Source organism: Mytilus galloprovincialis, chromosome 6 (genome assembly GCF_965363235.1).
Source record: "Mytilus galloprovincialis chromosome 6, xbMytGall1.hap1.1, whole genome shotgun sequence".
NCBI lineage: Eukaryota > Metazoa > Mollusca > Bivalvia > Mytilida > Mytilidae > Mytilus > Mytilus galloprovincialis.
Genome location: NC_134843.1, coordinates 96,453,074 through 96,480,999, shown reverse-complemented (window position 1 = coordinate 96,480,999; position 27,926 = coordinate 96,453,074). Strand labels below are relative to the sequence as shown.

At 31.3% G+C, this 27,926-nt stretch overlaps 1 protein-coding gene across 2 annotated transcripts in view; it reads right to left on the bottom strand.

The window, feature by feature from the left end:
* Window positions 1-27,729, bottom strand: part of LOC143080849 (splicing factor 3B subunit 3-like) — a 30,994-nt gene extending 3,265 nt beyond the window's left edge. Inside the window, exons 1-26 of one of the 2 annotated variants that reach the window (XM_076256915.1) lie at window positions 27,609-27,729; window positions 26,235-26,469; window positions 20,522-20,598; window positions 18,340-18,433; window positions 17,770-17,942; window positions 16,917-17,058; window positions 16,506-16,618; window positions 16,178-16,240; window positions 15,593-15,667; window positions 15,265-15,368; window positions 14,488-14,653; window positions 14,136-14,231; window positions 13,758-13,830; window positions 11,340-11,491; window positions 10,840-10,995; window positions 10,451-10,606; window positions 9,876-10,142; window positions 9,328-9,482; window positions 7,809-7,983; window positions 7,108-7,313; window positions 6,486-6,768; window positions 5,978-6,190; window positions 5,249-5,347; window positions 4,916-5,059; window positions 4,409-4,513; window positions 3,968-4,063 (exon numbers count right to left, since the gene is read on the bottom strand). In XM_076256915.1, coding sequence (XP_076113030.1) covers window positions 3,968-4,063; window positions 4,409-4,513; window positions 4,916-5,059; window positions 5,249-5,347; window positions 5,978-6,190; window positions 6,486-6,768; window positions 7,108-7,313; window positions 7,809-7,983; window positions 9,328-9,482; window positions 9,876-10,142; window positions 10,451-10,606; window positions 10,840-10,995; window positions 11,340-11,491; window positions 13,758-13,830; window positions 14,136-14,231; window positions 14,488-14,653; window positions 15,265-15,368; window positions 15,593-15,667; window positions 16,178-16,240; window positions 16,506-16,618; window positions 16,917-17,058; window positions 17,770-17,942; window positions 18,340-18,433; window positions 20,522-20,598; window positions 26,235-26,460 — 3,609 coding nt within the window. In that variant the 5' untranslated portion in view covers window positions 26,461-26,469; window positions 27,609-27,729. The remainder of the gene's footprint in view (window positions 1-3,967; window positions 4,064-4,408; window positions 4,514-4,915; window positions 5,060-5,248; window positions 5,348-5,977; window positions 6,191-6,485; window positions 6,769-7,107; window positions 7,314-7,808; window positions 7,984-9,327; window positions 9,483-9,875; window positions 10,143-10,450; window positions 10,607-10,839; window positions 10,996-11,339; window positions 11,492-13,757; window positions 13,831-14,135; window positions 14,232-14,487; window positions 14,654-15,264; window positions 15,369-15,592; window positions 15,668-16,177; window positions 16,241-16,505; window positions 16,619-16,916; window positions 17,059-17,769; window positions 17,943-18,339; window positions 18,434-20,521; window positions 20,599-26,234; window positions 26,470-27,608) is intronic. The other variant, XM_076256916.1, reaches the window with a different exon arrangement.
* Window positions 27,730-27,926: the final 197 nt, after the last annotated feature.

Below are 27,926 nucleotides of genomic sequence, written 5' to 3'. Positions count from 1 at the left end.
AGCACGCTGATGTGCACACTTTGAATTATGCACTGCCAATTTAACAGTAACATCCGAACATCAAATTCATATCATATCAAAGTAAAGTTTAAAATCGTTTTTTTTTTTTTTTTAAATGTAATGTCAATCATCGGAATGGCCATCTGATTACCATAATTGCCTTTTGTGACTAAGTCTTAAGGGATTAAAATCGGGACCAGATATGAAATGTCCGGCTGGCTCAAATATTTTTTGGAAGCCCTGGTCTTAACTCAGATCTTTTAATTTTGTCCAGATACAAAAGAGTTTCATTACACATAATGCATCAGATTTACAACAATTTCATCAGTTCTTCTACCAATTTGAACAGAAATGACCAATATAGAAGAAAAGACTTATGATTCCTGAAATTTATTATAACTACAAACTTAACATCTTCCTGCCTCAACCTTGTTTTATTCAATTAAAAAACGTCCCATTATTCAAATAATGAATATGTGGATCAGGTACAAAATGTTCTAATCAGTTTCTCAGTTGAAACACGGATTGTAATCTACATCATGTCCACATCAAATATAATTTTTTCCTATTTTACTTTGCACTTTGATCATTTATTCCTGGTACAAAAGTGGTTTATTACACACAAGTTTAAATGATGAGCAAATACTCAACAGATGCTCAAATTAATGGTTATGACATTCTATTAGATAAATACAGAGAAATAGATGGTTTCTCTTAAATAGGCCAACAAAGGTAATAGGGATACCTATCGCCAGACTATATTAAATATGCCAACAAAGGTAATAAGGATACCTATCGCCAGACTATATGAAGCAAAAATTTCATTCAAAATAGCTTCATTAAGGCCATTATATCAAATTTCAAAATTTTAATTGCAACAGTGCTTTTTTTTTAAGCTCTTGTAACAATCTGATGAGAAATGTGGTGACACCTAAAGTTCAATTTTAAGACTTACTCACATCACTGTATAATTATTTGGATTTATTGTATTACATGTTCATTATTGGACCCACCAATAATGAACATGTGGATCAGGTACAAATTGTTATAATCAGTTTCTCAGTTGAAACACGGATTGTAATCTACATCATGTCCACCGTTTACAATTTTGATTTCAAAGTCCCAATAGAGAGGTGTCTCATTGGCATTTATACCATGTTTATCTATATGTATTTTTTTTTTTAAAGCTCTTGTAACAATCTGAAGTTCAATTTAAAGACTTACTCACATCACTGTATTATTATTTGGATTTATTGTATTACAGAACAGACCAGATGCTCCGCAGGGCGTAGCTTTATACGACCGCAGAGGTTGAACCCTGAACGGTTAGGGCAAGTATGGACACAACATTCAAGCTGGATTCAGCTCTAAATTTGGATTGTGATTAAATAGTTGACACAGCATAGGTTTCTGACACAGAATGAATGTGTTCTAATGAACTTAAAATTTTTGTTTCTCTTAGAGCAATTCACTATGCTGTTGAATATTAATCCTCTCAAAAAAATGTTTGAAGAAATTTTCTTTTTTATTTATGAAATTTCAAATGAGAAAAATTGAACCCAATTTTTTTAATCACATCCCCTTTTCCCTTATTCCAAAACTAATCTCAATTAAAATTTCTAATGGAGTTTGCAACAATAACTACTCATTTAAATACATCATAAAATATTAAGATGTAAAAAAACTGCTTGTTATCACTGAATGGTAAAGATTATTTTAATTTATCAGTTGGTAGTAAAAAGTGAATATACATTGTATATTGTATATAACAAAGATTTAAGTTGATTCTGGACAAAGAAAGATAACTCCAATTAAAAAAAAATCTTGCTATTGCACAATATTTTGCAATTAGATATTTCTTGCTTACTATTCTGGACAAAGAAAGATAACTCTAATTAAAAAAAAATTTGATATTTCACAATATTGTGCAATTAGATATTTCTTGCCATTGCGCAATAATGTGCAATTGAAAAGACTTGCTATTGCACAATACTTAATATAATAATTTTAGATCCTGATTTGGACCAACTTGAAAACTGGGCCCATAATAAAAAATCTAAGTACATTTTTGGATTCAGCATATCAAAGAACTTCAAGATTTCAATTTTTGTTAAAATCAGACTAAGTTTAATTTTGGACCCTTTGGACTTTAGTGTAGACCAATTTGAAAACAGGACCAAAAATGAAGAATCTACATACACAGTTAGATTTGGTATATCAAAGAACCCCATTTATTCAATTTTTGATGAAATCAAACAAAGTTTAATTTTGGACCCTGATTTGGACCAACTTGAAAACTGGGCCAATAATCAAGAATCTAAGTACATTTTTAGATTCAGCATATCAAAGAACCTAACTGATTCATTTTTTGTCAAAATCAAACTAAGTTTAATTTTGGACCCTTTGGACCTTAATGCAGACCAATTTGAAAACAGGACCAAAAGTTAAGAATCTACATACACAGTCATGACAGTTAGATTCAGCATATCAAAGAACCCCAATTATTCAATTTTGATGAAATCAAACAAAAGTTTAATTTTGGACCCTTTGGGCCCCTTATTATGTTGGGACCAAAACTCCCAAAATCAAACCCAACCTTTCTTTTATGGTCATAAACCTTGTGTTTAAATTTCATAGATTTCTATTTACTTATACTAACGTTATGGTGCGAAAACCAAGAAAAATGCTTATTTGGGTCCCTTTTTGGCCCCTAATTCCTAAACTGTTGGGACCTAAACTCCCAAAATCAATACCAACCTTCCTTTTGTAGTCATTAACATTGTGTTTGAATTTCATTGATTTCTATTTACTTAAACTAATGTTATTGTGCGAAAACCAAGAATAATGCTTATTTGGGCCCTTTTTTGGCCCCTAATTCCTAAACTGTTGAGACCAAAACTCCCAAAATCAATCCCAACCGTTCTTTTGTGGTCATAAACCTTGTGTCAAAATTTCATAGATTTCTATTAACTTAAACTAAAGTTATAGTGCGAAAACCAAGAAAATGCTTATTTGGGCCCTTTTTGGCCCCTAATTCCTAAAATGTTGGGACCAAAACTCCCAAAATCATTACCAACCTTCCTTTTGTGGTCATAAACCTTGTGTTGAAATTTCATAGATTTCCATTCACTATTACTAAAGTTAGAGTGCGAAAACTAAAAGTATTCGGACGCCGACGACGACGCCGACGCCGACGCCAACGTGATAGCAATATACGACGAAAATTTTTTCAAAATTTGCGGTCGTATAAAAAGGACCCACCAATAATGAACATGTGGATCAGGTACAAATTGTTATAATCAGTTTCTCAGCTGAAACACGGATTGTAATCTACATCATGTCCACCGTTTTGAGGTGTCTCATTGGCATTTATACCATGTTTATCTATACGTATGTTTATATTGGGATACCTGAATTTCAATATTACCACTAACTTCACATCTTCTTAAACCTTCTTAAATACATTCAATCAAAAAATGATTCATTATCAAATATTTAACATGGATCAGGTACAAGTTGTTATAATCAGTTTCTCAGCTGAAACACGGATTGTAATCTACATCATGTCCAGTTTATATAAATTTGTCTTTTTTTAGTTTAACTATTTTACATATCTTTTATTTGTGATACAAAATTGACTTATACTACACATACACAACTTTTATATGACAACACCATATACCTCATTATAACATAGGTGGTAATTTTTTTTATCCTTATTACTGTTTGAATGGGTGCCTAAAGTGGTTACGAAAATAAACTCATCATAGATACCAGGATTAAATTTTGTATTTACACCACAGAGGCATGTTTAGTCTACAACAGACTCATCAGTTGCGCTCGAATTCAAAAAATTTAAAAAGGCCAAATACAAAGTTGAAGAACATTAAGGACCAAAATTCCTAAAAGTTTTGCCTTATTGTAATATAATAGCATCAATGTTCCTGAAATCAAAGAATAACATTACCTCACTAGGTGTCCTATCTAATTCTTCTGCCACACCCTTCTGTTTACCAGGATCCATAGAATTAAACATTTCACACAGGTCTCCATCAATGATGCTCTGGAATGACCAAAAGGATACTTATAATACTATTGAAATAATCAAAGGAACTACTAATTTTGTACACTTGCAATTATAAAGGACTATTTTATTTTCCTAGAATAATATTGAATTCTTCTGAATAGTCAAGTTGTTTACATTCATATCCTTTAGACTTTGGTGGATAATTCTCCTTGGCACCCATATCACATTCCTTTATTGTCTTTAATACATACTATTTCAACAAAGAAACTTTAGACTTTGGTGGATAATTCTCCTTGGCAATCATATCACATTCCTTTATTGTCCTTAATACATACTATTTCAACAAAGAAACTTTAGACTTTTTATACTAGTTAGTTTTACCTTGATAGGAAAGTAATATGATCTAAATGATAGATGGTCTCTCCCACACAGAGGAGGATTCTCTGATCTCATGTACATCTCTAAATGCTGGAAGAAATCTTGGTCCTGAAAAATATAAGCTCTTCATTTTATTATACATACTACATTATATCTGACTTATTCAAAAAAGTTTTCTACATTTTTAAATATTCAGCATGCTTGCCAGAATTAAAATTTTAGTCAGTTTAAAACAGAAATGTTCAAATTTATTTTTCTTCATTACTTCTGTTTGGTTAAAAAAACTTGTTTGTCAAGTGAGTAAATCTACAGAATGCATTGGACTTGTATAGTCGTAATCATGTATATTATACTGTATAGTCGTAATCATGTAAATGTATATTATACTATTTCCTACACATTGGACTTGTATAGTCGTAATCATGTATATTATACTGTAAAGTCGTAATCATGTATATTATACTATTTCCTACAAAAAGTCTTAATAAGTTTACTTTATAGGTTACTTGCCTCATGTGAAGTAAATGGTACCAGCATACCAATACCACCAGACAGCGTAGTGTAGACTAGAGACTCAGAACCTCCAGGGATTAGGGTGGCTTTCTGTAGAGATGTCACTATCTCTCCTATGTGGAAATTCATTACTATATCAACCTACAATGAACAAATTATGTTTGAACCACTTTAACAAGAATTTGATAGCAAAGAAAAAGAAGTTTTCTTGTGTGACAATTAACATAAATGTTACAATTAATACCATGCATAGTTTGTTAAATGCTTAAAACAACTTTGATACACAACTATAAAAATTTGTCTTCAACTTAATCAGAAAGTAGAGTATACCTTTTGAGATGCACCACTCAGCAGGCCTCTATCCCATAATGCCTTGTTTCCTGTTGGATCTTCATCAACATCATCACTGATATCCTCTGGCAGCCGAACCTGTAGATAACAAAAGCAGTTGAATAATTTGTCTGGCATATACAACAATATTCTCTTTCAAGTACTTTATAAATGTTTTTGTCAATATCAAATGCAAGCCTTTAAAAGGTGTTTTGCCAGAGATTCTTTAATAATTCAGTTTTGGTTGAACTTTAGTAAAGCTTGCTATAACTAAGAAAAAATTTGCTGATTTAATAGCTTAAGTTTTAAAATGTTTTATCTAAAGTTCAGTTGGAGTTCAGTTTTTCTACCAATAATATCTAAGTTTTGTTTTTTTATTGGAGCTTAAGTAAGTTGTTCATACATACAATTTCTATTTTTTTTCTTTGGTAGGTTTTAAGCCATATTCTGAAGAATTTGTCAACAAAGTGTAGAGTTCTTGACACAAAATTACTGTTTTGACAATTTTATAGATCATCATGGTAAACAGAAATTTTTTAAATACAATGTTGTTTACATAAAATAAAGCATCACATGTGATTCACAACATACAAGAAAATCTTTAGAAAGCATCACAAAATCCAGGATTATAAAAGGAAGAACACTAATTGTGAATACATGTTGGTGTATCTACAACTAAAAAATATCTAGCATGTCTAGTGGTCATCATTTCTTAGGCTGTCAACTTACCACTGTAATATTTCCAAATTTATCTGCTCCCGCTACTGTATTATAATCTAACATACACGAAGCAGTAATCCATCTAGGATTTGTATCATCGGAGAATATAATTAACTGATTTTCTTGTCTTTTATATCGGATAAAATGAAAACTGTCCTGAATGTCTGACACTACAATACGACTTCCAGTCACGTGAATTCCTATCACAAAGTTTGGGATATGCTGAAAAATAAAAGATCTCCATTAGAATTTCAGATTATTTTCTTAACCTTCATAGTCAATGTTGACATACTTTTACAATTAAAGGTATAAAATAAAATAAAGTTCAGCCAATCTAATACTTCATCATGAACATAAGGATAACATGCAATGCACAGATCATGTGATTTTCTCTATTTAGAATAATTTAAAAGTTTCATAATTTAAATGAATTGATCGGTGTTTACTTGGTCCTACATCAGGGCAAGAAGGCTATAGTGGCAAAATACTAATTTAAATGATATATAGTTTGACCAACCTTATTTTCACATTTCCTTAGCATCTTTTTCTTGCCAAGATCATAAATTCTTAAAAATTTGCCCACACCAATAAGACACCTTCCTTGGAATGAAGCAATTGCTGCGGGCACTTCTTCCACTTCTGTTTTATGTAAGAATTCTAATTTTTCTCCATTGTCTTTTAATTGATACGCATATATATAACCAGCTGTCAGTGATCTGGGCTGTAGAACAAGATCTCTGGCCACACCCACTAATATAAACTGATCATCTCCACGACTGGCAAACTTCAGTAGGGATATACTGGAAGTAGAAAGGATCAATTTCAGTACATTTTCAAATGAAATTTGCGGAATTTCGTTCGAATGCTTTTATGCAACTTTTGGGGGAAGAGTTGTCTGATGACACATTATAGCATTCTTGTGTTTACAATATTTAAATATGTACGGAGTTAAATAATTAAGAACACTAAAATTCAAACTATTCTTTGAAGACCCTGCCTGGAGTTTCAGTTGTTTTTTGTTTTCATTCCTCTTAATATTTGAAACACTGTTGGATAATATCTTTGTATTTTTTAATACTGGAAAACAAAAAGTTGTAATTATTTATATAGTGTTGTATTCATGATATAAATATAAATACCTATGAGCAGCTTCATTTTGTTCTAGTGATATTTTATCAAGTGTTTGACCACTGATAGGATTGATGATACGAATGACCGACGCCCACATGCCAGAGCCTGCCTTTGGTGCACCAAATATACTCTCTGGTAATTCTTCATTTAAGAACTGTGCAGCCATCTCAGCTGCCATTTCTCTCTGTTCTTCTGTCACTGATTCTACCATTTCCTACAACATATGCAATTAAACATTTGATATAAATAATACAACAGAAGCATTTCTGACCAAACATTCCATCATGTCTTTATCTAAATATTCAATCTACAGTATTATCCTTTATTTCCCATATCCCATAAAACTCTCAAAGTTGAAATAGAATATAAAACTGTATTATGTTACATATTCAGCACAATTCCTGAGATCTAATTCATAAGATCATTTCTAGTAAATAAGGAATAATCAGATGTTACAACACAAATAATGCAAAGTTAAAGGGTTATAACTTTGTAAAGTAATTTTGTGATTTTTGTATTAATAGCAATATAACATCTGTTTCTATGAAAAAATAGTAATATTTTTTTCTCATTAAAAAACCGATAAAAATCTTAGGACTAATTCTTACTTCTCCTGAACATTCAACTTTCAAAAAATTTTCATTGTTCTTGATTTTTCCATGGAGGCAAGCTTTAATTCATTCCACTTGTAAAGTCAACATAAACTTACCTCAGCCATTTGTTGTTTCCTCTCCATCTTTGTAGCATCAGTATAAGCATTATGATCAGTTTCTATAAGGACAAGATTGTTAGACTCTGGGTGTATCACAAACTTTCTTGGAGTAAATTGTACTGGATGTGAAACCTGATTAAATACTGCTCCAAGTTTTTCTAAAGCCAAAATCCTAAACAAATAAAAAAAATCTTCTTTCTCTATAAGCTATAAACAAACTCCAAATTCTCAGAATATTTACAGCTTTTACATTAATGCTAGCAAGACAAATCTTTGTTTGGCTTGCTTGCTTTGTTTGTATCAATGTTTGCTCAAGCATGGCAATTAAGATAGGCGGGGTTTCAGCTTGTATACATCATACTTAAATTTTATTGGACGTTATGTTTGAGGTTAAGGACACTAAATTTTAAAACATCACATGACAAATATTCTCACATGTTTCCTTACCTGTAAATATACAATACAGTCAGGATTCTACTTCGTCAAAATTATCTCCCCATTACGGCAGTTCATTTTCACAATCGTAGAAATGGAAACCAATTTTTTTTCGAACATATGCATTTTCATCATCCAACTTAAAGATTGTCGTCAAATACTTTTAGTAAAATAGCTATTCGAACACACCTACTCTGATTTTGTGATTCATTGGATAGGTATTTCAATTGACCCATACAATTCATCTTTTAGTATTGTGATTTTTTTATGTTATAAAGTCAACCTGTAGCTTTGCTATATAAAAATGATAGAATCTGAAGCGAGATGATGTATCAAATACTCTTCCTTTGTACGTTTTCAAGACAAAATATTCATCTCAAACACACCCTAACATAAAAAAAACGTGCACTCGATTTTCTCTTTTCGATACAATTGTTACCCATTTATTGGAATTTTTTTTTGAGTTACATAAATGAAAGGGCAGACACGGAAACAACTGAACTAATAGATTAATATGTTATAAAAAAACAATATTAAGTTTATATTTTTCTTTCATTGACCAATTATTGTATTTTTACAGGTGAGGAAACATGTGAGAATATTTGTCATGTGATGTTTTAAAATTAAGTGTCCTAAACCTCAAACGTAACGTCCAATAAAATTTAAGTATGATGTATACAAGCTGAAGCCCCGCCTATCTTAATTGCCATGCTTGAGCAAACATTAATACACACAAAGCAAGCAAGCCAAACAAAGATTTGTCTTGCTAGCATTAATGTAAAAGCTGTAACAGAGTGCAATATTATATAAAGATCACCGAGATTGACAGTTAATCTTAAAAAATCATAACAAAAATTACATGTCAATTATAAAATTATTTCCTCTATTAGTTATGAATAACATTTCTAGTCAATATTTTTAAATAGCTTTTCAGCTTCCATAAAAGTTATAATCATGTGCTATTTCTTTGAATATGAAATTAACAATACACTATTGACCTAGAGCAGAATTTTTCTTCATCACAAAATACAAAATCTCTTCCAATTAAAATTTTCTTTTCATCTAAATAAATATGATTTACCTAAGTGTGTTTGTAGAGATGGCTACTATTCCTTCTGGACACTGTTCAGAGGCGAATCCTGATGCATACTCTAGAGATTCGTATGACAATGGTGTTAGATGAAATCTGTTTTGGTAGGTATAACTAAGCCAGGATCTACTTGACATAGCTAACACCTGTAAAATACAATGAAGTAACAATCTCTAATGATACTACGTATACAGATTGTAATAAACATCTGGCTTATTTTTAAATGACTTTTAGTAAGAAAATTTAATCTTATGTTTTTCTTTAATCTTATGTGAACATCTATGTGGCTTTTACTTTGTCGTTAAAAAAAATTAAAATTCATGCATCTGTAATTCCTTGTTGTCAATTTTATGAGTACAGATTTTGTATAGAATGGAATGAGATCAACATGAACTTTAGAAGTAGTTTACACACAATGTAAAGGGCAAAGTCAAGTCTTTGAAGGTATATATGGTCATAACTTCAAAGTATATAGTTTCACTAAATAACTAAGTTCATATCAAGAAAGATGAAATCTTTCCTTTCCAAAAGGTACTCACAGCTTCAGATCCCTGCATTGATATTCTAAAGAGTTTGACTGGTCTCAATCCTAAATATCTGGTCCTTGTATCAGACAGGTCACCAGTTACTGTGTCTAATACAGTTCTCAGTAGTACACCATTCTGAAGTCCGATGTTGAGAAAGAGGCCTCCTACACTCCCAGTCTCTCCTGTTTCTTCCTTGGCTTCTGTACCTCCCATCTCTACAATACACAGTGACTCTGGGGGTTCTGGTAAAGCCTGCATACTCAATGGTGATAAACAATCCTGTAGGAAATATCAAACTTATAATACAGAGATGGCTTATGGGATATTTCAAAAGGTGGAATGACTGTACTGAAAAGAATTACAAGACAAAGAAAGAAATTATAACGATCAAATCACAAACAACAAGCTGAACCATTGAGCTGGCGTAAATAGGAATTAATCATCTGTCAATATTTACTCCCAGACTGCTTTTATTTTTATTGATTTCCAGAAAAGGTAAGAATACAAATCAAAATTTCTTCATAAAGTTTTTAATACTACATATCAGCCAACAATTACAGAAACATATCTAATACCATAAAACTTACAGTAGGGTCTAATGAAACAATCCTGACAGTATTATCTGAGAGACCAACAGCCAAGAATCTACATCTCTGTTCACCTGTAGGGACACGTCCTAGAGCCATACATACAACATCGGAGGACATCTCTTTCCTTTCGGTGTATTCATTGAGCTGTCCTGTCTACAATAATAAAATCTTATTTATTTTTCTACATATATCACAACCAAATACCCAAATACTTGAAATTGTCAGAACTAAAACTTGACATTTATCAAAGAGTTGCAAAAAAGTTAACTTATATTTTAAGATGCATGTTGTATGTTTTAGCAATCTTCACGAACAAAAAATAGAATATTATATGAAACTCTTTATGCATATGAAATTGTTCTAGTGCACAATTAAGGAATGCTTACTGGGTCCATTTCAAAGTAGACCAATTCACCACCCGTCAAAGCTATGACAACTTGTCTTTGATTGACAGCACACTTCACAATATTCTTCTTGCCAGGTGTCTTCCATTCATTTACACGCTTGTCTGACCTGATATGACGAATTCCATCTGGATAAATCTGTTCATAAATCAAAACAGCTTTTAGATATTCAAATATACTTAATGAGTGGTCTCGATGTCTTTTATTTACTGAATTTTGCATTTAAATAAAAATATATACATATTTTTTTTAAAGACTAGTGATATAAGTTTACACAACTTTTAAAGGTGAAGAGTAGGACCCAATAGAATTTTCTTCAACTTGGGACTGAATTAAAACCTACTTAAATTAACTAGGTTTTAGATCGTTTTGTTACTGTTGCATTATTATTAGTTTTTTTTTATCAATTTTGCTTGGCTTTATTCCTTGATAGTTTTCAAATATATGGGTCAGTTTTCAATTAATAAATGGCATCTACTGACCTGCACCAAGGCATCGTCTCCAAGCTGTGAACAAGATAAGGTAGGTGTTGTTCCCAAGAACCCTGAGTCTGTTACTTCTTCAACTGTTTCACCAATAGACAATACTAGAGTAGCATTGACGAAGGACACAATAATATAGGCATCAAACTCCTCTGAAAGTAGAAATGGCACAAAAATATAGTCTACTTCTTATATAATTTACTTTTGCCTTTTTGGGATAAATGACTTGATAGAAATAATATAGAATAATTCAATAGAATAACCAGTGTCATTTGGGGGTATGAACTTTTGATTAAGATTCCAGTTATTAATGAAGATTTTAATTCTCTTAAACTACAAGTTATTATGTATGATCTGCACTTTGAAAATAAATTTAAAAAAAACACTGATGAACACTTGGTCAAAATGACATATTTCAAAAGGAAACAAATTCGAGTGAGGCATATTCAGATATCTCCATGTCATTTTACAGTTCAATATTCATCAGAACAAAAACAGAAAATATTTTTATTCACCAATTTTATTGTATAATAGTCAACAAAATGATATTGTTTATATCAAATACACATTTTTTTAATAGTGAAATCAGTTGTCCTGTTTAAGTCAATTTCTGGAGTCCTTAGGTTGATATGGATGGATTGCTCAACACCTTCTGTGAATGATAAATTTAATAAAGTCTTGACATGCAAGAATATCCTGTTGAATGATTGGACACATTTGCTTGCATGGGAATAGCATAAAAATACATGATTCTGTATTCATGCATCACTTACAAGGATCTGAGAATTCTACATTCCACTTACTGTTTCTTAACCCTCTGCTTTTATCTAAATGATGCACCCCTTCAAAAATTTGAAGGCTGTAATTGTAGTGGCTGGTATAGGTAGTAAAGAACAGAAACTTGGACTTAAGTGTTTTCAGATCCTTGTTAGAGAAGAGTGGACACAGGATATGTATTTTAGATTTATAACATTAATAATTATATATTTTAAGACTTAAGTTTTTCAATTTCATGAACTCGAACATAAAAAATATGACATATTCAGTTGTTTTAAAAGAAATTAAACATTACATGTTAAGTCATCAATGGGGCAATTCAATTCTGCAACAGAGGTTATCAAAACATATAAGAAAGAAATATGAAATTTCCATCAAATAACTTCGACATACTGTGGATTCATTATTATTCGCTTGTTGCAAATTTTTGTGGGAAACACGAATTCAAATGTTCAATGAGTTTCAAATTTTGTATAATCTTTGTATGCAGAGATTGGCAAAACTACGAAATCAAATACCCACAACATGCAAGTTTTCTTCAATCCATGAAAATTGATACCCACGAAAATAAATGAATCCACAGTACTTCTTCCAAAAAGATGTCTCATTGGCAATCATACCACATATTTTTTATAAGCAACTTCTTGAAGCAAACAAAACAAATTGTTCATAAAACACCATGCCTAGCTGAACCATGAAATTTTGGTCAAAACGAATTTGGCTTTATAAATGAAATAGTTCAGGTATAGCTACAGGATAGAGAGACCCACAGACTTGAAAACATAATTCCCTACTACTATCATAGGTGGTAATAAAAATATCTCTAGGTCCTTACAAGATATATCTGGTATCACCTCCCTGATAAACCAATCAAACCACAGAATTACGTCACTCTAACTTCACTAATTCCCCTCCCCCTTAAATGATATGAATATGAGTAATGAATATTCTGCATCCTATGTCTGGTCAGTGTGTTACTGACTCTACCCACCTGTTTACTGTACAGTATGCTTCTTAGACAGGATCTGAAATTAGAAAAGAGGCTTGGTGTTGGAAGATTTCCATCACACCAGCCCTCATTAATCTTTTTTCTAAAACTGATCCTAACCAAGTTTAAACTCATAACAATAACTGTCAACACCAAGCACTGTTCTTTATCAGGTTTTAAGCTGATAAAACAGAAAGGCAAGATAAAATCAGAAATATTGTTACAATTTTCCTCTCTCTATCAAGCCTATTCTGTTCATTACAAATGCATATATCAACAGCTACAATTTCTAACACATGAACCTCACTTTCATTTGCAGCAGGTATATTAATAATTGCTTAAAAAATTACATAACACTAGTTATAAACAAATTTGTTAACTCTTTATAATTGATATTAACGGACACAAAAATGTCTTGTGTGCGTGACCTTATCATAAACTTTGAACGAGCCAGATTTCATCAAAAGTGAGATAAAGACATGACCCTATGATAAACCATCCTGCTGAAAAATCGATTGAGATCCTTGTAATAAGTTTACAACAAAAGGTGAACATTTCCATTAAGATTTCCCTCCCAGCCACTATAAAGGCATCTGCTAGATAACACCTAGAATAAAGTAGTAACAAAATAAACATAATTTGTAGGAAGTTACCGTCAACATTTTTCTTTACAGTCCATACAGCGTTAGGATTACCGGGCAGTTCTGAAACAGCCATTTCTGATACCTAAAAAGATATAATTATAATCATGTAACATAACATCAATAAAAGTTCTCTTTCAACTATTTCTTTTCAATCCATTTATCTTTTTAAGCAACGATTATTAATGTACTTTTTACATTGCAGTTATATAAATTCCTTTAACATTTATAGCCATATTTCTACTAAGTATAACAAAGTTATTTTTGTATTTACTAGTGATAAAAGAAAGCTCTTTGCTTCTAAGCATGTATCAAGACTCGTCAGTTTTGATCATTGATCATACCGGAATAAATGTAAAAAATATTGATAAAAAGTCAGTAAATTCTTACTTCTAAACCATGTCTCAAGACTCGTAGTGTAGATCTTGGTCCTCTTCCGCACAGTGTATACAACTGGGGTGTATCCTCATTAGCCAAATCAGCAATCTACACAAAATAAATACACATATCTCAAATATAATAAGAACAGTTGTAATTCACGTATCCATATTTAAGCAAAAGATTCACCAAATCATCTCTGTATTCCAATCTTAAAAATTTCTATTTTTAGCATGAAAATAAATGAGCAGTCTAGTATCAATGTCAATATAGGAATCAATCACAACATGTGTTTTTATCCAAATATCCAACTCAGACTGCCCAAAATTTTAATCTTCACAGCAAAGGCAACACATATAATTACCTGACAATTCATAATTGGAGAAAGGCTGTCTACTTCATCTACTTGTACTAAATTCTTCAGAGATCGTGGAGAAAAGAAGAAAGTGTCACCCTCATCTAATGGTGTGTTACTACTGAATCTAGGTTCATCATCATCGTCACCTAACTGTGCTATTTGGTATAGAAAACTGAAATAAAATCAATTTCAAATTAAATTAACAGGGTTGATGAAATAATGTGGTTTTCTGTCAGAACACAGTGGCAAACATTCAGGACCAATACTTATCATTTACAAGAAAGTGGCAAACATTCAGGACCAATACTTATCATTAACAAGAAAGCAATATGCTATTCAACTAGGCCAAGCTTAATCAATACATTGTTAGTAAGAGTTTTTGAGTGTGGTAAAAGAGTGCAAGAAAAATCCCCTCCCCCTAAAATATCCAAATTTACACATCAAAATTAGTCAAGACTTGAAAGTTAGCATAGTTTTGGACACAAAACAGATCCAACACTTTTAAGAATAAAATGTACAGGTATATAAATTGTCTAATTCAAATATAACTGTAAAACATGTCAAACTAGTTTGATCTATCCATGTCAAGTACAATGTTGTTCAGTTACTTTTTTTGCTGTATTTAAAAAATCTCAAAAATCAATGTAGTGGCATCAATTCCCAATATGTGCTGGATTCTTCTCTAGGATCCATACTGTGACACAAAAATGTTTTTGTTGCTATCTAATACTCTTTTAATAGTAGCATATAAGACAATGTTTTAGAATTATATATCATTAATACCTATTTCCAAATTCAGAGGCAACAAAGAGGAAACCAGATTTCAGCACACACATGCTAGCTGCCACTGGAACTGTGTCAAAATACTTTAAATTTATGGCCGTTACCTAAAAGGAAGACATTAAAATGTATAAAATATTTTGACAATTTTGAGTCATAGCTTACTGTATGCTTTTCTGGTAATCTTTTTAAACTGAATTCAAATAATGTTTGTCTTCTGTTGTTTGTATTAAATTAGAATTACTGTCTATAATATTAATTGATCTATTCTTTCAAGGTGTTATCAATTAAATAATGAAATTTTCCTTATAAAGTAACTGTTTGTCCTCACCATGTCTTCATCTGTGTCTAAAGTTATCTTAAATATATCTCCTTGTTCTGTTTGAGCCAGGAAGAAAAACATGGACTGAAAAGATACAATACATTAAAATATAAAAAAATTTAATGAACATTTTTCTGCAACAATAGATTTGTGGTTGAAAATGTAATTTTTCGGCTATGTAACATCATCATAAGAGTCAAGTGTAAAAAGAAAGAAACTTAATTTTGTCCTAAACAAATTGTTTAGAGATTAAGTGAAAATAACATAGTAAATGAGGACAATATAATGCATTTTGAATCCTCTATAATTTACAAAAGTATGTTTAGGTGAATTTTTCCCCAAAAGCAATAAATATAGACATCTAAACATCAGAATTGGTTGAAACTAAATGCTGTTTAAAATCAGTCACAAGTCAGGTAATGATGCTCTAAAATGAGCCAAAACAAGAAACTGTTGATATTAAATCTACCATAGTTAACTTAAGTTTACATGATTTCATTATAACTGTAATAAACATGCTTGTTGGCATGGTAATTCATGATATTTGATTGGAAACTATGAAAACTTGTTAGAATTGGTATGTATTATACTTACTTTAGTTTTATGGGTAGCACTACATACAAAGATCATCCCTCTTTCTGGATCATCAAGATCATTCTGTAAAAGATGCATAGGTGGTTTACAATTTCGTTAAATATAATTTAGATTTTTAATCTTTTAAAATCTAAATAAGTATTGAAATACTACCATAGGGTAGTTTTTTTACGGTTAAATATCTTTCATAAAAAAAAAACACCCCAAGAATTAAACTCAAAACAAAAATTTCTGAAAACTTTATATCATAATACCTTTTACTAATATCCTTAAAAATAATCTCACAAAAGTATTTTAAAGAAAATAATGACAGTAGAGCACCACTTACCCTGCGTCTAGGAATAGGACATCTGATATCTGGTTGGTCTCCAATATTTTTGTATGTAACATAATTCTCAGAACAAATTAACACACCACTTGGTCCATCTGTGCCTCCAGGAACTAAAATAGACATCATGGTTTGTAACATTGGTATACTATCTTAATATTTATCAAATATAGATGAACAATCAAACTTTCCGTAGTTAATATGTATGTAAGCAAAATGTTTTTAGCATTTTAAATCTTTAAAGTCAGAATAAAAACACTTTTTATATTGCCCTGACACCAGTTATTGTTATTTTCATTTGTAAAATAGTTATATTTGCTTTAATCTCTATTACCCACAGAAAATAATATTATGTGATGTCAAACCCTCCAGGACATTCAATGGAATAGAACTAACAGACATCCACTTTACCTGATACAAGAAAATTAGCATGTTCATCAAGTGGTTCTGAGTACTTTCTAACAACATGGTTCAATCCTAAGTCCAGTTCATAATAGGTCAGTAACTGTTGTGCTTTCTCTGCTACTTCACCAGAGGGGTCACTGTCCGATTCCTGTAAGTTATAAGGATTATTCTTGTTTTACATGTTCAGACAATACAGAAAGGCAATCTCCTGAACCAATAAACTATTTTTTTTCATATAAGAAGAAAGTAAGACCCAGGGTTTACAAATTACACTTATTCAGAATCATAGGAAGAAGTGTTGAGACTTTAAAGAGATAGCCTGCATTGCTAACTTAACTACTAAATAGATATCATAGAGAGCTATAATAAAAGAAAATTCTGGAGTACAAAAATGTTTGAAATAGAAATGTAAATGATTTTTGGATTAGATTTAAATTATCTAAATATATTTTCTCTAGCTTACAAAAAATTGAGATACATGTACTGAATAAGAATGTGTTTTACTGCTTTGTTCATCTTAAAGACTCAAAATTCTGTTGTGAAAATTTTCAATGTTCCTTTTCTAGTGTTCAGTCTGTGCCAAAAACTTTTCATCTACTATTCTGGAAACTAAATATCATAACTTGTCCTTTAAAAAAATTTCACCACATCAAATCAATATTTACAAGTCTGGGGCATCCGACTAGTGGTTTTCAGTGTAGACTGAGAGTTTTTGATGCAAAAAGTCTATTTGTTTTAAATTTGTGAATACCATCTTTTGACTTGGATATGCTTAAAATTATTAAATCAAAACATTTTGTAAAAATATTTTTTTCTTTACCACTATGAAATCACATTTGTATTTAAAACAGGTACTCACTTCATAGTCAATTTCAAGGCAAGCAAATGTTGGATTTTCAAAACCAACATCAACTCCTACTATATGATAGACCAGTGTGTTAGCTTTGTGAGCTTCTAGAGGTGAAGAAATGGTCAGTCTAGCTTGTGCATCTCTGTTTAATATGTAGACCAATTTCTGTTTTTCAACTGCACCTGTTAATAATTAAAGAGATATATATTTAAAAATCATTAAATAATCAAGAATAGGATGTAATATTGCTCTGCATGTATGATATAATCTTCTTAATAGGTGAAAAAATGTTTATAAGACTAATTTTTTTCTTATATTCTATAATTCAACAAATGTAATCCTACACTTCGCTCTTTATCTAAATATCAAATTCACACTACCTGAATTCTCAAGTATAATATTTTATGGTTACATAAGTTTCAACCAATTGATTCCCTAATCTTAACAAACAGCATATTGATACCTTTTTATTCTATTTTACAATTATGATCAAAATCGGTTTGATTTCTGAAAAAGACATGTTGTCATAAACCAACTGATTTATAGATATATTTTTTTTAGTAGTCGTAAGTGAAATACCTATCATGACAGCTCTTCCTTTAGGATCCACAGCCAGGTACTGTCCAGGAACAATCCTTCTACAACCACTTTTACCAAATGTCTCTTGATGAACCTGTTATTTGAAAGTGAATTGATGTTACAGACAAAGTAAAGTTGGTTCTAAATGGCAGAACTAAAATGTCAGAACTAAAATGTCAGACAAAATATGCAAATCGAAGATGTCATCTAATATAACGAAAATTTATGTATTTATCACCTTTGTCATAAGGGCTATTCCAGAAAAAAATGTATGGGGGGGTTGGAAGGCAGTTTTTGTCAGTACCCGCGGCCCAGACAATTGTAATTGAGAATTATAAGTGCATTATAGTGTATATAGCTCTAATACCCATCACCCATGTATTATTAATACAATGTGCCTTCCAACCTCCCCCCCCATACATTTTTTTCTGGAATAGCCCTAAGGACTTTTTGGAAGCTTTTCCATGAAAACATAAATGGGACCAAGGTAATGCACTTCAAAAATTGTCTCTATACATGATTAGAAAACTTTAAAAATTCTATGGAATCATACATGTTTGAATGGAAAAGCTTGAAGAAATTGTTTGCATATTGTAAACTAGAATGACAAAAAAGTGTGGAAAACTGATTATTGAATTTTCTAAGTTAAATCACACCATGACTTCGCACAAACTCATCAGACCTGAACAAAATTCAAACTCGATCTGTAACTTGTCATGATAAAACAATAGTCAATATACCAAATCAATATCTTCAAGCATTAAAAGAAAACAAGTGTAGAAAATTGATTTGCGGGACTGATGGATCGACAGACAGACAGAGTGCAAACCTAAAGTCTGTTTCGACTTCGGCGGTAGAGAACTAAAAATGTGACTCACCAAAAAACGACTATTAACATGCTTTATAATGTCAATACAAAAACAAACATCAGTCACATGTAAGTTAGAAACAAAATCGTATGGAAACATTGTTTAGAAAGTTCTGTGATCTTAATTACAATTAATATAAAGGATTATCATTTTGAGCACCAACAGCAGTATTTTTTTTTCATTTTCTTTTTGTCGAGCCTTTGACTAAAGTCGAAAAAGCAAGACTAAGCGATCCTACATTCCTACATCGTCCACAAATATTCACTCTGTGGTACAAGTTTTTTGAAATTTTAATAACTTTCTTAAACCAAACTGGATTTCTACCAAACTTGGACAGAAGCTTGTTTATGATCATAAGATAGTATCCAGAAGTAAATTTTGTGAAAATAAAATTCAATTTTTCCCGTATTTTACTTATAAATGAACTTAGTTTTTCTGCGCGAAAACATTACACTCACTCTGTGGTTAAAGTTTTTACAATTTTAATAACTTTCTTAAACTATCCTGGATTTCTACCAAACTTGGACAGAAGCTTGTTTATGATCATAAGATAGTATCAAAAAGTAAATTTTGTAAAAATAAAATTCCATTTTTACTCTATTTTACTTATAAATGGACTTAGTTTTTCTGCAGGAAAACATTACATTCACTCTGGTTAAAGTTTTTAAAATTTTGATAACTTTCTTAAACTATCCTTGGTTTGTACCAAACTTGGAGAGAAGCTTGTTTATGATCATAAGATAGTATCCAGAAGTAAATTTTGTAAAACGATAAATCAATTTTTTCTGTAATTTACTTTAAATGGGCTTAGATTTTCTGCCAGGAAACAATACATTCACTCTGGTTAAATTTTTTAAAATTTTGATAACTTTCTTATACTATTTTTAATTTGTACCAAACTTGGACAGAAGCTTGTTTATGATCAAAAGCTAGTATCTAGAAGGAAATTTTGTTAATATTTTGTACCTGTGTATCTGTATTTTACTTATAAATGGACTTAAGTTTTCTTCCAGTTAACATAACATCCAGTCTGCAGTTAAAGTTTTTAAAACATTTATTAGATTCATAAACTATCCTGGATTTTTACCAAACTTGGACAGAAGTTTCTTACAATCAAAAGATAGTATCAAGCAGAATATTTTTATTGATTTTTTCCCTCATTTTTGTTGAGCCTGCAATTTACTGCAAAAGTAGGCGAGACACTGGTTCGTGGAACCCTCACAAATTTGTTTTATTATACAGATGTTCCTTTCTTTCTAAAACACGAAAATTCAAATATATGGTAAACATTTTTTTATCAGCTGTAAACCTACCCTTTCAAACACATTCTTCTGAGGTATGTATTCCAAGATGGTAATTCTTCCAGAGTCGGATCCAACCACAATGTAATCTGAAAATATCATTTTACTCAAAAATTGAAAATTGGCATGTATACAATAATTTTAAGGTAAATTTGCAAATGTTCAGTATTTCAAAATTTAATGTATAGTAGCTTGTTAATAGCTTGATTTACCTAAGTAAGTATCAGTCCATCCTCTCCCCATCATTAACTATACTGACAGACTTCCGAGTTCTCTGTAATACCTCTACCATATAGGTGGCCACAAGTTTTTGTTGAGTGTTTGTTCTTATAAACATTTTTTTCATAGAAAAAAAATTTCTGTATGTGAGAAAAACTGAATTACACTCTCAGTGATTTTTGGGTTTATAAGACTGTAACAAATTAATTGGTGAAGAAACAAGAGGCTCTCAAGAGCCTGAATCGCTCACCTTAATTCTTTTGGTTAAATCTCTCATCAATGATTATTTTGGCTTTTCAATTTATTTAAATGTTTTTTGGATCGTCCTATTTTCTTCAAAAGCCAAAAAAAATAATCATTTTCTCCTATGTTCTATTTTAGCCATAGGAGCTATGTTTCTTGACATACAAGGAAATAAAATATAAAATTTATACTAGATACTCTGAAACTCATTTAGCCTAAGTTTGGCTGAAATTGATACAGCAGTTTCAAAGGAGAAGATTTTTTAAAGTAAGTCAACATGATGAACAAATTGTGAAAAAAGTCTTTAAAGGGCAATAACTCCTTAAGGGGTCAACTGACCATTTCCGTCATGTTGACTTATTTGTAAATCTTACTTTGCTGAACATTATTGCTGTTTACAGTTTATCTCTATCTATAATAATATTCAAGATAATAACCAAAAACAGCAAAATTTCTTTAAAATTACCAATTAAGGGGCAGTAACCCAACAACAGGTTGTCTGATTCATCTGAAAATTTCAGGGCAGATAGATCTTGACCTGATAAAACAATATTATCCCATGTCAGATTTGCTCTAAATGCTTTGGTTTTTGAGCAGGGTTCATACATCTTTTTAGTTCCATTTTTCCATGACTTTTCCATGACTTTTCAAGGATGTTTTATGAAATTTCCATACCCCAAAACTATAGACCAAAAAGTCATCTCTAATGCTATAAACATGCTTTTGTGTCCTTTCCATGCAACTAAATAAACAATCTTTTTAACATCCAATAATGACACAATTGCACTGAAACACAATGAGAAATACCAACATAGTTATGAATGGCAATACTGAGTTAAGTTTGCTAACAATGATGTAGACCCACTTGTTATCAAAGATTCTATGAAAAAGTATGACCTACACACTCATTTGAATGTCCCCTTTGGTATATGTTCTGCCTCTTTTTACAGTATAAAAGAATATATACAAATTTTGAAATATTTTAATAAACAAAGTATTAGAAAAGGTTATTTGGCATAATCCTCTTGACTGGTTGGACTTTCATCAAACAGATAATGCATTGTAGACAAAAAACTATCACCTTCCTACTTAGAGGCATCATTGCCATTTCAGCAGTGACATTTGTCTACTATCCAGAAACATATTCTTAAATACCGAGACGATATCCTCACAACTTTTGTATGAAAAATTGCTCTTTACTATATGTAGGACTCTTATCATTTCAGCTCCTCTATCCATACATTTTCATTAAAAGTGTTTTTCAACGGCTGTTTGGTAGCAATAACTTCGTTTTCAAATATTCCGATAGCTGGTTTCTTATTTCAATAGTGATACTGTTAAAGCAAATTGCACTATGAAGGGAACCAGATGCAGTTGCATATTTTTATAAACAATTTTGAAGAAACAAATTTTAAATTCTCATTTTACACTTACCACAACTGGGGCCTTGTTTCTAGCATTCGAAAAAGAAACAGTTTCGACAAAAACTACGGGGATCATTTAATTTGAGATGTTTGAAGACATGCAATAAAGATTACAGTGCAAATAATCATTTTCCATGACTATTCAAGGACTTATCACTAAAATATAGCTTTCCATGACTTTTAAAGGCCTTTTCCCCCCTAAATAAAAATCCATGACTTTTCCAGGATTCCATGCCCCGTACGAACCCTGTTTGAGTTATAAGCCAAAAACTGCATTTGACCCCTATGTTCTATTTTTAGCAATGGCGACCATGTTTGTTGATAGATCACAACTTCGGATACAATTTACAAACTAGATACCCTAAGGAACATTCAGTTAAAGTTTGGAAGTATTTGGCCCAGTAGTTTCAGAGGAGAAGATTTTTGTAAAAGATTATTAAGATTTACGAAAAATGGTTAAAAATTGACTATAAAGGGCAATAACTCCTAAAGGGGTCAACTGACCATTTCCGTCATGTTGACTTATTTGTAAATCTTACTTTGCTGAACATTATTCCTGTTTACAGTTTATCTCTATCTATAATAATATTCAAGATAATAACCAAAAACAGCAAAATTTCCTTAAAATTACCAATTCAGGGGCAGCAACCCAACAACATGTTGTCTGATTCATCTGAAAATTTCAGGGCAGATAGATCTTGACCTGATAAACAATATTACCCCATGTCAGATTTGCTCTAAATGCTTTGGTTTTTGAGTTATAAGCCAAAAACTGCATTTGACCCCTATGTTCTATTTTTAGCAATGGCGACCATGTTTGTTGATAGATCACAACTTCGGATACAATTTACAAACTAGATACCCTAAGGAACATTCAATTAAAGTTTGGAAGTATTTGGCCCAGTAGTTTCAGAGGAGAAGATTTTTGTAAAAGATTACTAAGATTTACGAAAAATGGTTAAAAATTGACTATAAAGGGCAATAACTCCTAAAGGGGTCAACTGACCATTTCCGTCATGTTGACTTATTTGTAAATCTTACTTTGCTGAACATTATTCCTGTTTACAGTTTATCTCTATCTATAATAATATTCAAGATAATAACCAAAAACAGCAAAATTTCCTTAAAATTACCAATTCAGGGGCAGCAACCCAACAACGGGTTGTCTGATTCATCTGAAAATTTCAGGGCAGATAGATCTTGACCTGATAAACAATATTACCCCTGTCAGATTTGCTCTAAATGCTTTGGTTTTTGAGTTATAAGCCAAAAACTGCATTTGACCCCTATGTTCTATTTTTAGCAATGGCGACCATGTTTGTTGATAGATCAAAACTTCGGATACAATTTATAAATTAGATACCCTAAGGAACATTCAGTTAAAGTTTGAAAGTATTAGGCCCAGTAGTTTCAGAGGAGAAGATTCTTGAAATAGTTTACGACGACAGACGACGGACGCCAAGTGATGGCATAAGCTCACTTGTCCCAAGGGACAGGTTAGCTAAAAATCATATGGTGGTGCACTACTTTTTTTGCTACGACCCTTTGAAAATGCCCAATTTTGATGATTTACCCATTTTTCATCGATTTTAACCTATTTTTTGGCTATTATCGTGAAAAAAATCACAGTTCCACAATTAAACTTTTTTTCATACTTTCTATAAAGATGGAGTGGACCAATCAGAATAAATTTTACTTAAAAAAACTATAGGTAGGTGTTAATATAAGAAAGTTTATCATATTTTGACGCTTTTTTGTGTAAAATTTACCATGCTGTCAATTTTGTATTCTTACAATTTTTCTCAGTTTTAAGAACAAAATGTATATTATTTCAACTTTTTTGTTATAAATAATTGAAAAATACATATCTAAGAAATTTGAAAAGACCAAAATGATATGGGATGAACATGATTCTTATAAAATCATTGTTGGTATCCCTCACCCATTTTCTCAAAATTTTGCTAAAAATACAGACTTGATTGGTTGTAAAATTTGAAAACTGGATTACTCAAAAACCATTCATTGTAAATACACAATCTTTTCACAGAGTTATGTTTGATTATAATTTTTTTAAAAATTCATTGATATTTTCCACTTGTATCACATGTTTTGGGAATAATTCAAGAACGAGATTTCAACGAGACTGAACGAGACTGAAAAGTTAGAAGAATACATCCTTAAAACATTGAGGTTTAAAAAGTCTTTTCGCAAAAGCTATTATGCTAAAGTACAACATATGTGATAGGCTTTACAATTTACCGGTAGGCTGAAGGGATTGTTTCTAAATTAACAAGTCCGACCATGTAATAATTGCTATTAAGGAGGCTCGCGGGTATAAGATTTTCAGGAAAAAAATAAACTTTTATTTTTCATTACAAATTTTATTTATTACCTTTAGTAGTTGTTACTTTATCATGTGGTACAAAAATTATTCCAAAAAAACCAATTTTGTGTTGGACCCAGGTGACTTTGAAAATGTTTATATCATGAAAAAAGCTCCAAATTATCTCCCTTTGGTGCAAAAATGCTATTTTTTGTCATTAAAATTGAAATATCTTTTTTTACTCATCGGTGACCTATATTTTTTATTATTGTTTTCAAATAAGCTATACATAAACTAAATAATTGTAAAATTTAAGCGATTTCTGTAATTAAATTCGTTTTTTATTTTGATATTACCTCTTTTTCTCCTATTAGTTCAACAGAAAAGAAGTACCTTTACCAAAATGTATGTTTCTTTCGAAGTCAGATTGTGAGCGTAAATGATCGGTGACCCCCCTTTTTGATTTTATTTTTCTATTAGGTATAAGATATAGTTCATTTATAGAAAAAATTTGCGAAATCTTATATTAAATAAAAAATTTGATTTAGACCCGCGAGCCCCCTCAAGTTAATTTATGTTTTGCAAAATATTATTTTTTATGTAAAATGATTTTTTGACAATTCGGAGCCTATTGAATATTTAGATAATTGGTGAAGATTGCCGTCCACACTAGTGTTACAACCTCTCTTACATTTTTCATTGAAAATTGAAAATACGAAATTCGTTCACTGTCGGAATATGCAACATTTATTTGTATATATAAGCTTTAATCTAAATGAGAGAGAAATGCAATGTTTGCCGAGCTTTCTCCTTTTTTTTGGTAGCGAGTACAAATACATGTTTTATTTTCCGGCAATGTACAGTAAGAACTAATGTTTTAGCAGACAATTTACAGTTCACGCACAAAAACATGTATCTCTATTTTACCGACGTTACTTTTCATTAAAATTGACGGCATTTTAACGGGGATCACAAATAACACTGCCACATAAACAATGATTCAAATGTATCCGTTCGCTTCAAATAGAAGCAGGATAGGTATGCGAATACTGTTTTGTATTTATATAGTAAAAGGGTCGACTGTAGTCCTTCTTCCAACACTCAAAAATAAACATTGTGATTCAGCCGACAAAGAACACGGTTAAATTAAATCAATTACTAGTAAGTAATGGACATTTGTTGTAAAAAGTGTTAATCAAATATTCCATCTATCTTCTGGCATGTTCATTTCTAGTTTGTATGAACGACTGTTAACGTCATTATCGAACTACGTTTCTAACGTCTATATTTTCGCGGACCATCAGACTTTACCATATGGAAGCATCGCACTTTAACGTCCCCATCGCACTTTAGAGTCCTACATATATAAAAGACAACTAAAGGATTTTGATTTCTGGTGCTTAAATGCCCCCTTTGAGCACTGCATATAGGCTATTTTGGTGCAGCCAATTTTTATTGGTGGAGGGACAACTAAAAGATCTATATAAAGCCATACATCAGCAGTTATTTAACATACCTTTAGAACCACCAGTCAATCTGAAGGGAATAAGAGCTCTAATAGTTCCAAATATTTCCGTTGACAACAAAGGGTAACATTTTCCAGTATTTGGGTCATGTTTTAGAAGTTCCAATATTTTGCCTCTGGATACAACTATTTCTTGTAACTTGCTTCCAGAAAAGTTTCCATGGATTGCATGAGCAATACCAGTAGCTCTTTGTAAAGTTAAGTTATACAGATACATTCTTCAAGCCTGAAATACAGATAAAGTAGTTGTGAGATGTGTAGGATGCATTGCATGTGCAATGCCAGTAGCTCTTTGCAAAGTTAAGTTATACAGATACATTCTTCAAGCATGAAATACAGATAAAGCAGTTGTGAGATGTCTAAATTTTTTCAACACGATGAGACCAATGTAAAAATCTGATTGTGAAAATATCTAACTGAGAATAATAGTAGTTTTAGTTGATATTTTTTAAAAACTTAACTGTGTTGCTAAATTGTAGATTGCTTCCTCTAAAAGTGAAAATCTATATTTTGCAAAGGTCTTCACTCATTTGAGAAGAGTTTCCTTCGTATAGTACGTTACATGTGGAGCAGTATCTGCTTACCCTTCTGGATCGCCCCTAGTTTTGTTTTAACATGTTTAAAGGTCTTAGTGTTGCTTTTGCTTTAGATTGTGTACTTTTTTCCCTGTCTACATTGTTTGTGCATTTAGGGGCAGGGTCACTTCCTTCCCATGTGGAGCAAGTGGTTGAAAACATACAATTCTGTATTGCACAAATCAATCGGCAAATTAAATTTCATAATTGATAATCAGCATTGCTTTTATTAAGAATAGTCAAGTACCTGTGGAACTAACAATATTTTTAGTTATTCTGCATAAATTATACAGATCGTGAAGTTGCTTGACTAACTTTACAGGGATACAGGCAATTCCCTTTCACTGGTAAATGGCGATTGGCATGCATAATTTTACTGACAAACTTTTCACTTTCAGGGGAAGGACATAGGTATGAGCTGTTCATCAAAGCCCATGTTACCGTTATCTTTTCTACATATGCGCCGTTTAATGCGCTGTAGATAAAAGTGAACATGCATATACTGTATATAATTTAAGGTTTTCTGTGGTATATTTTTGTTGTGTTCGGTGCTTTTGCAGCCCGATAATAGACCAAAATAGCTTTACATGATTGATATATACCGTACAATAAACATTATTAAATTAGAATATACTCCGATATCATGAGGAACATGATATTCAAGTTTTTTTCTTATATGTTCTAAATATCACTAAACAAGGGTGATAAAAACACAGGAAATGCAATGTATTGTAGAGATTGGTGGGCTTTCATACGGGTTTGTTATCATTGAATGTTATCTTATTTGCACCTTATTTCTTTATCATGACATGTCAGCATAAGAAAAGCATTTGATTTCAATGGATTTAGCTCCCTATAACTTTGAATGGTGATCAAGCCGGCATCTTCCTAGCGTTTCCGGAAGCGGAAATGTTCAGTTGACAGTGTAAACCAATAACCCAAATACGATTTAATCTCGCAAATGAAGACAACGTCCTAATCTGTATTTTGAGTGTATCTAATGTTCATTAAAATTGTCGATTTCTTGACTTATTTTTATTTAAAAGAAACTCACATTATGAACAAGTAAAGTTATTTTTCATATTACAGATAAGAATGGCATACCGGT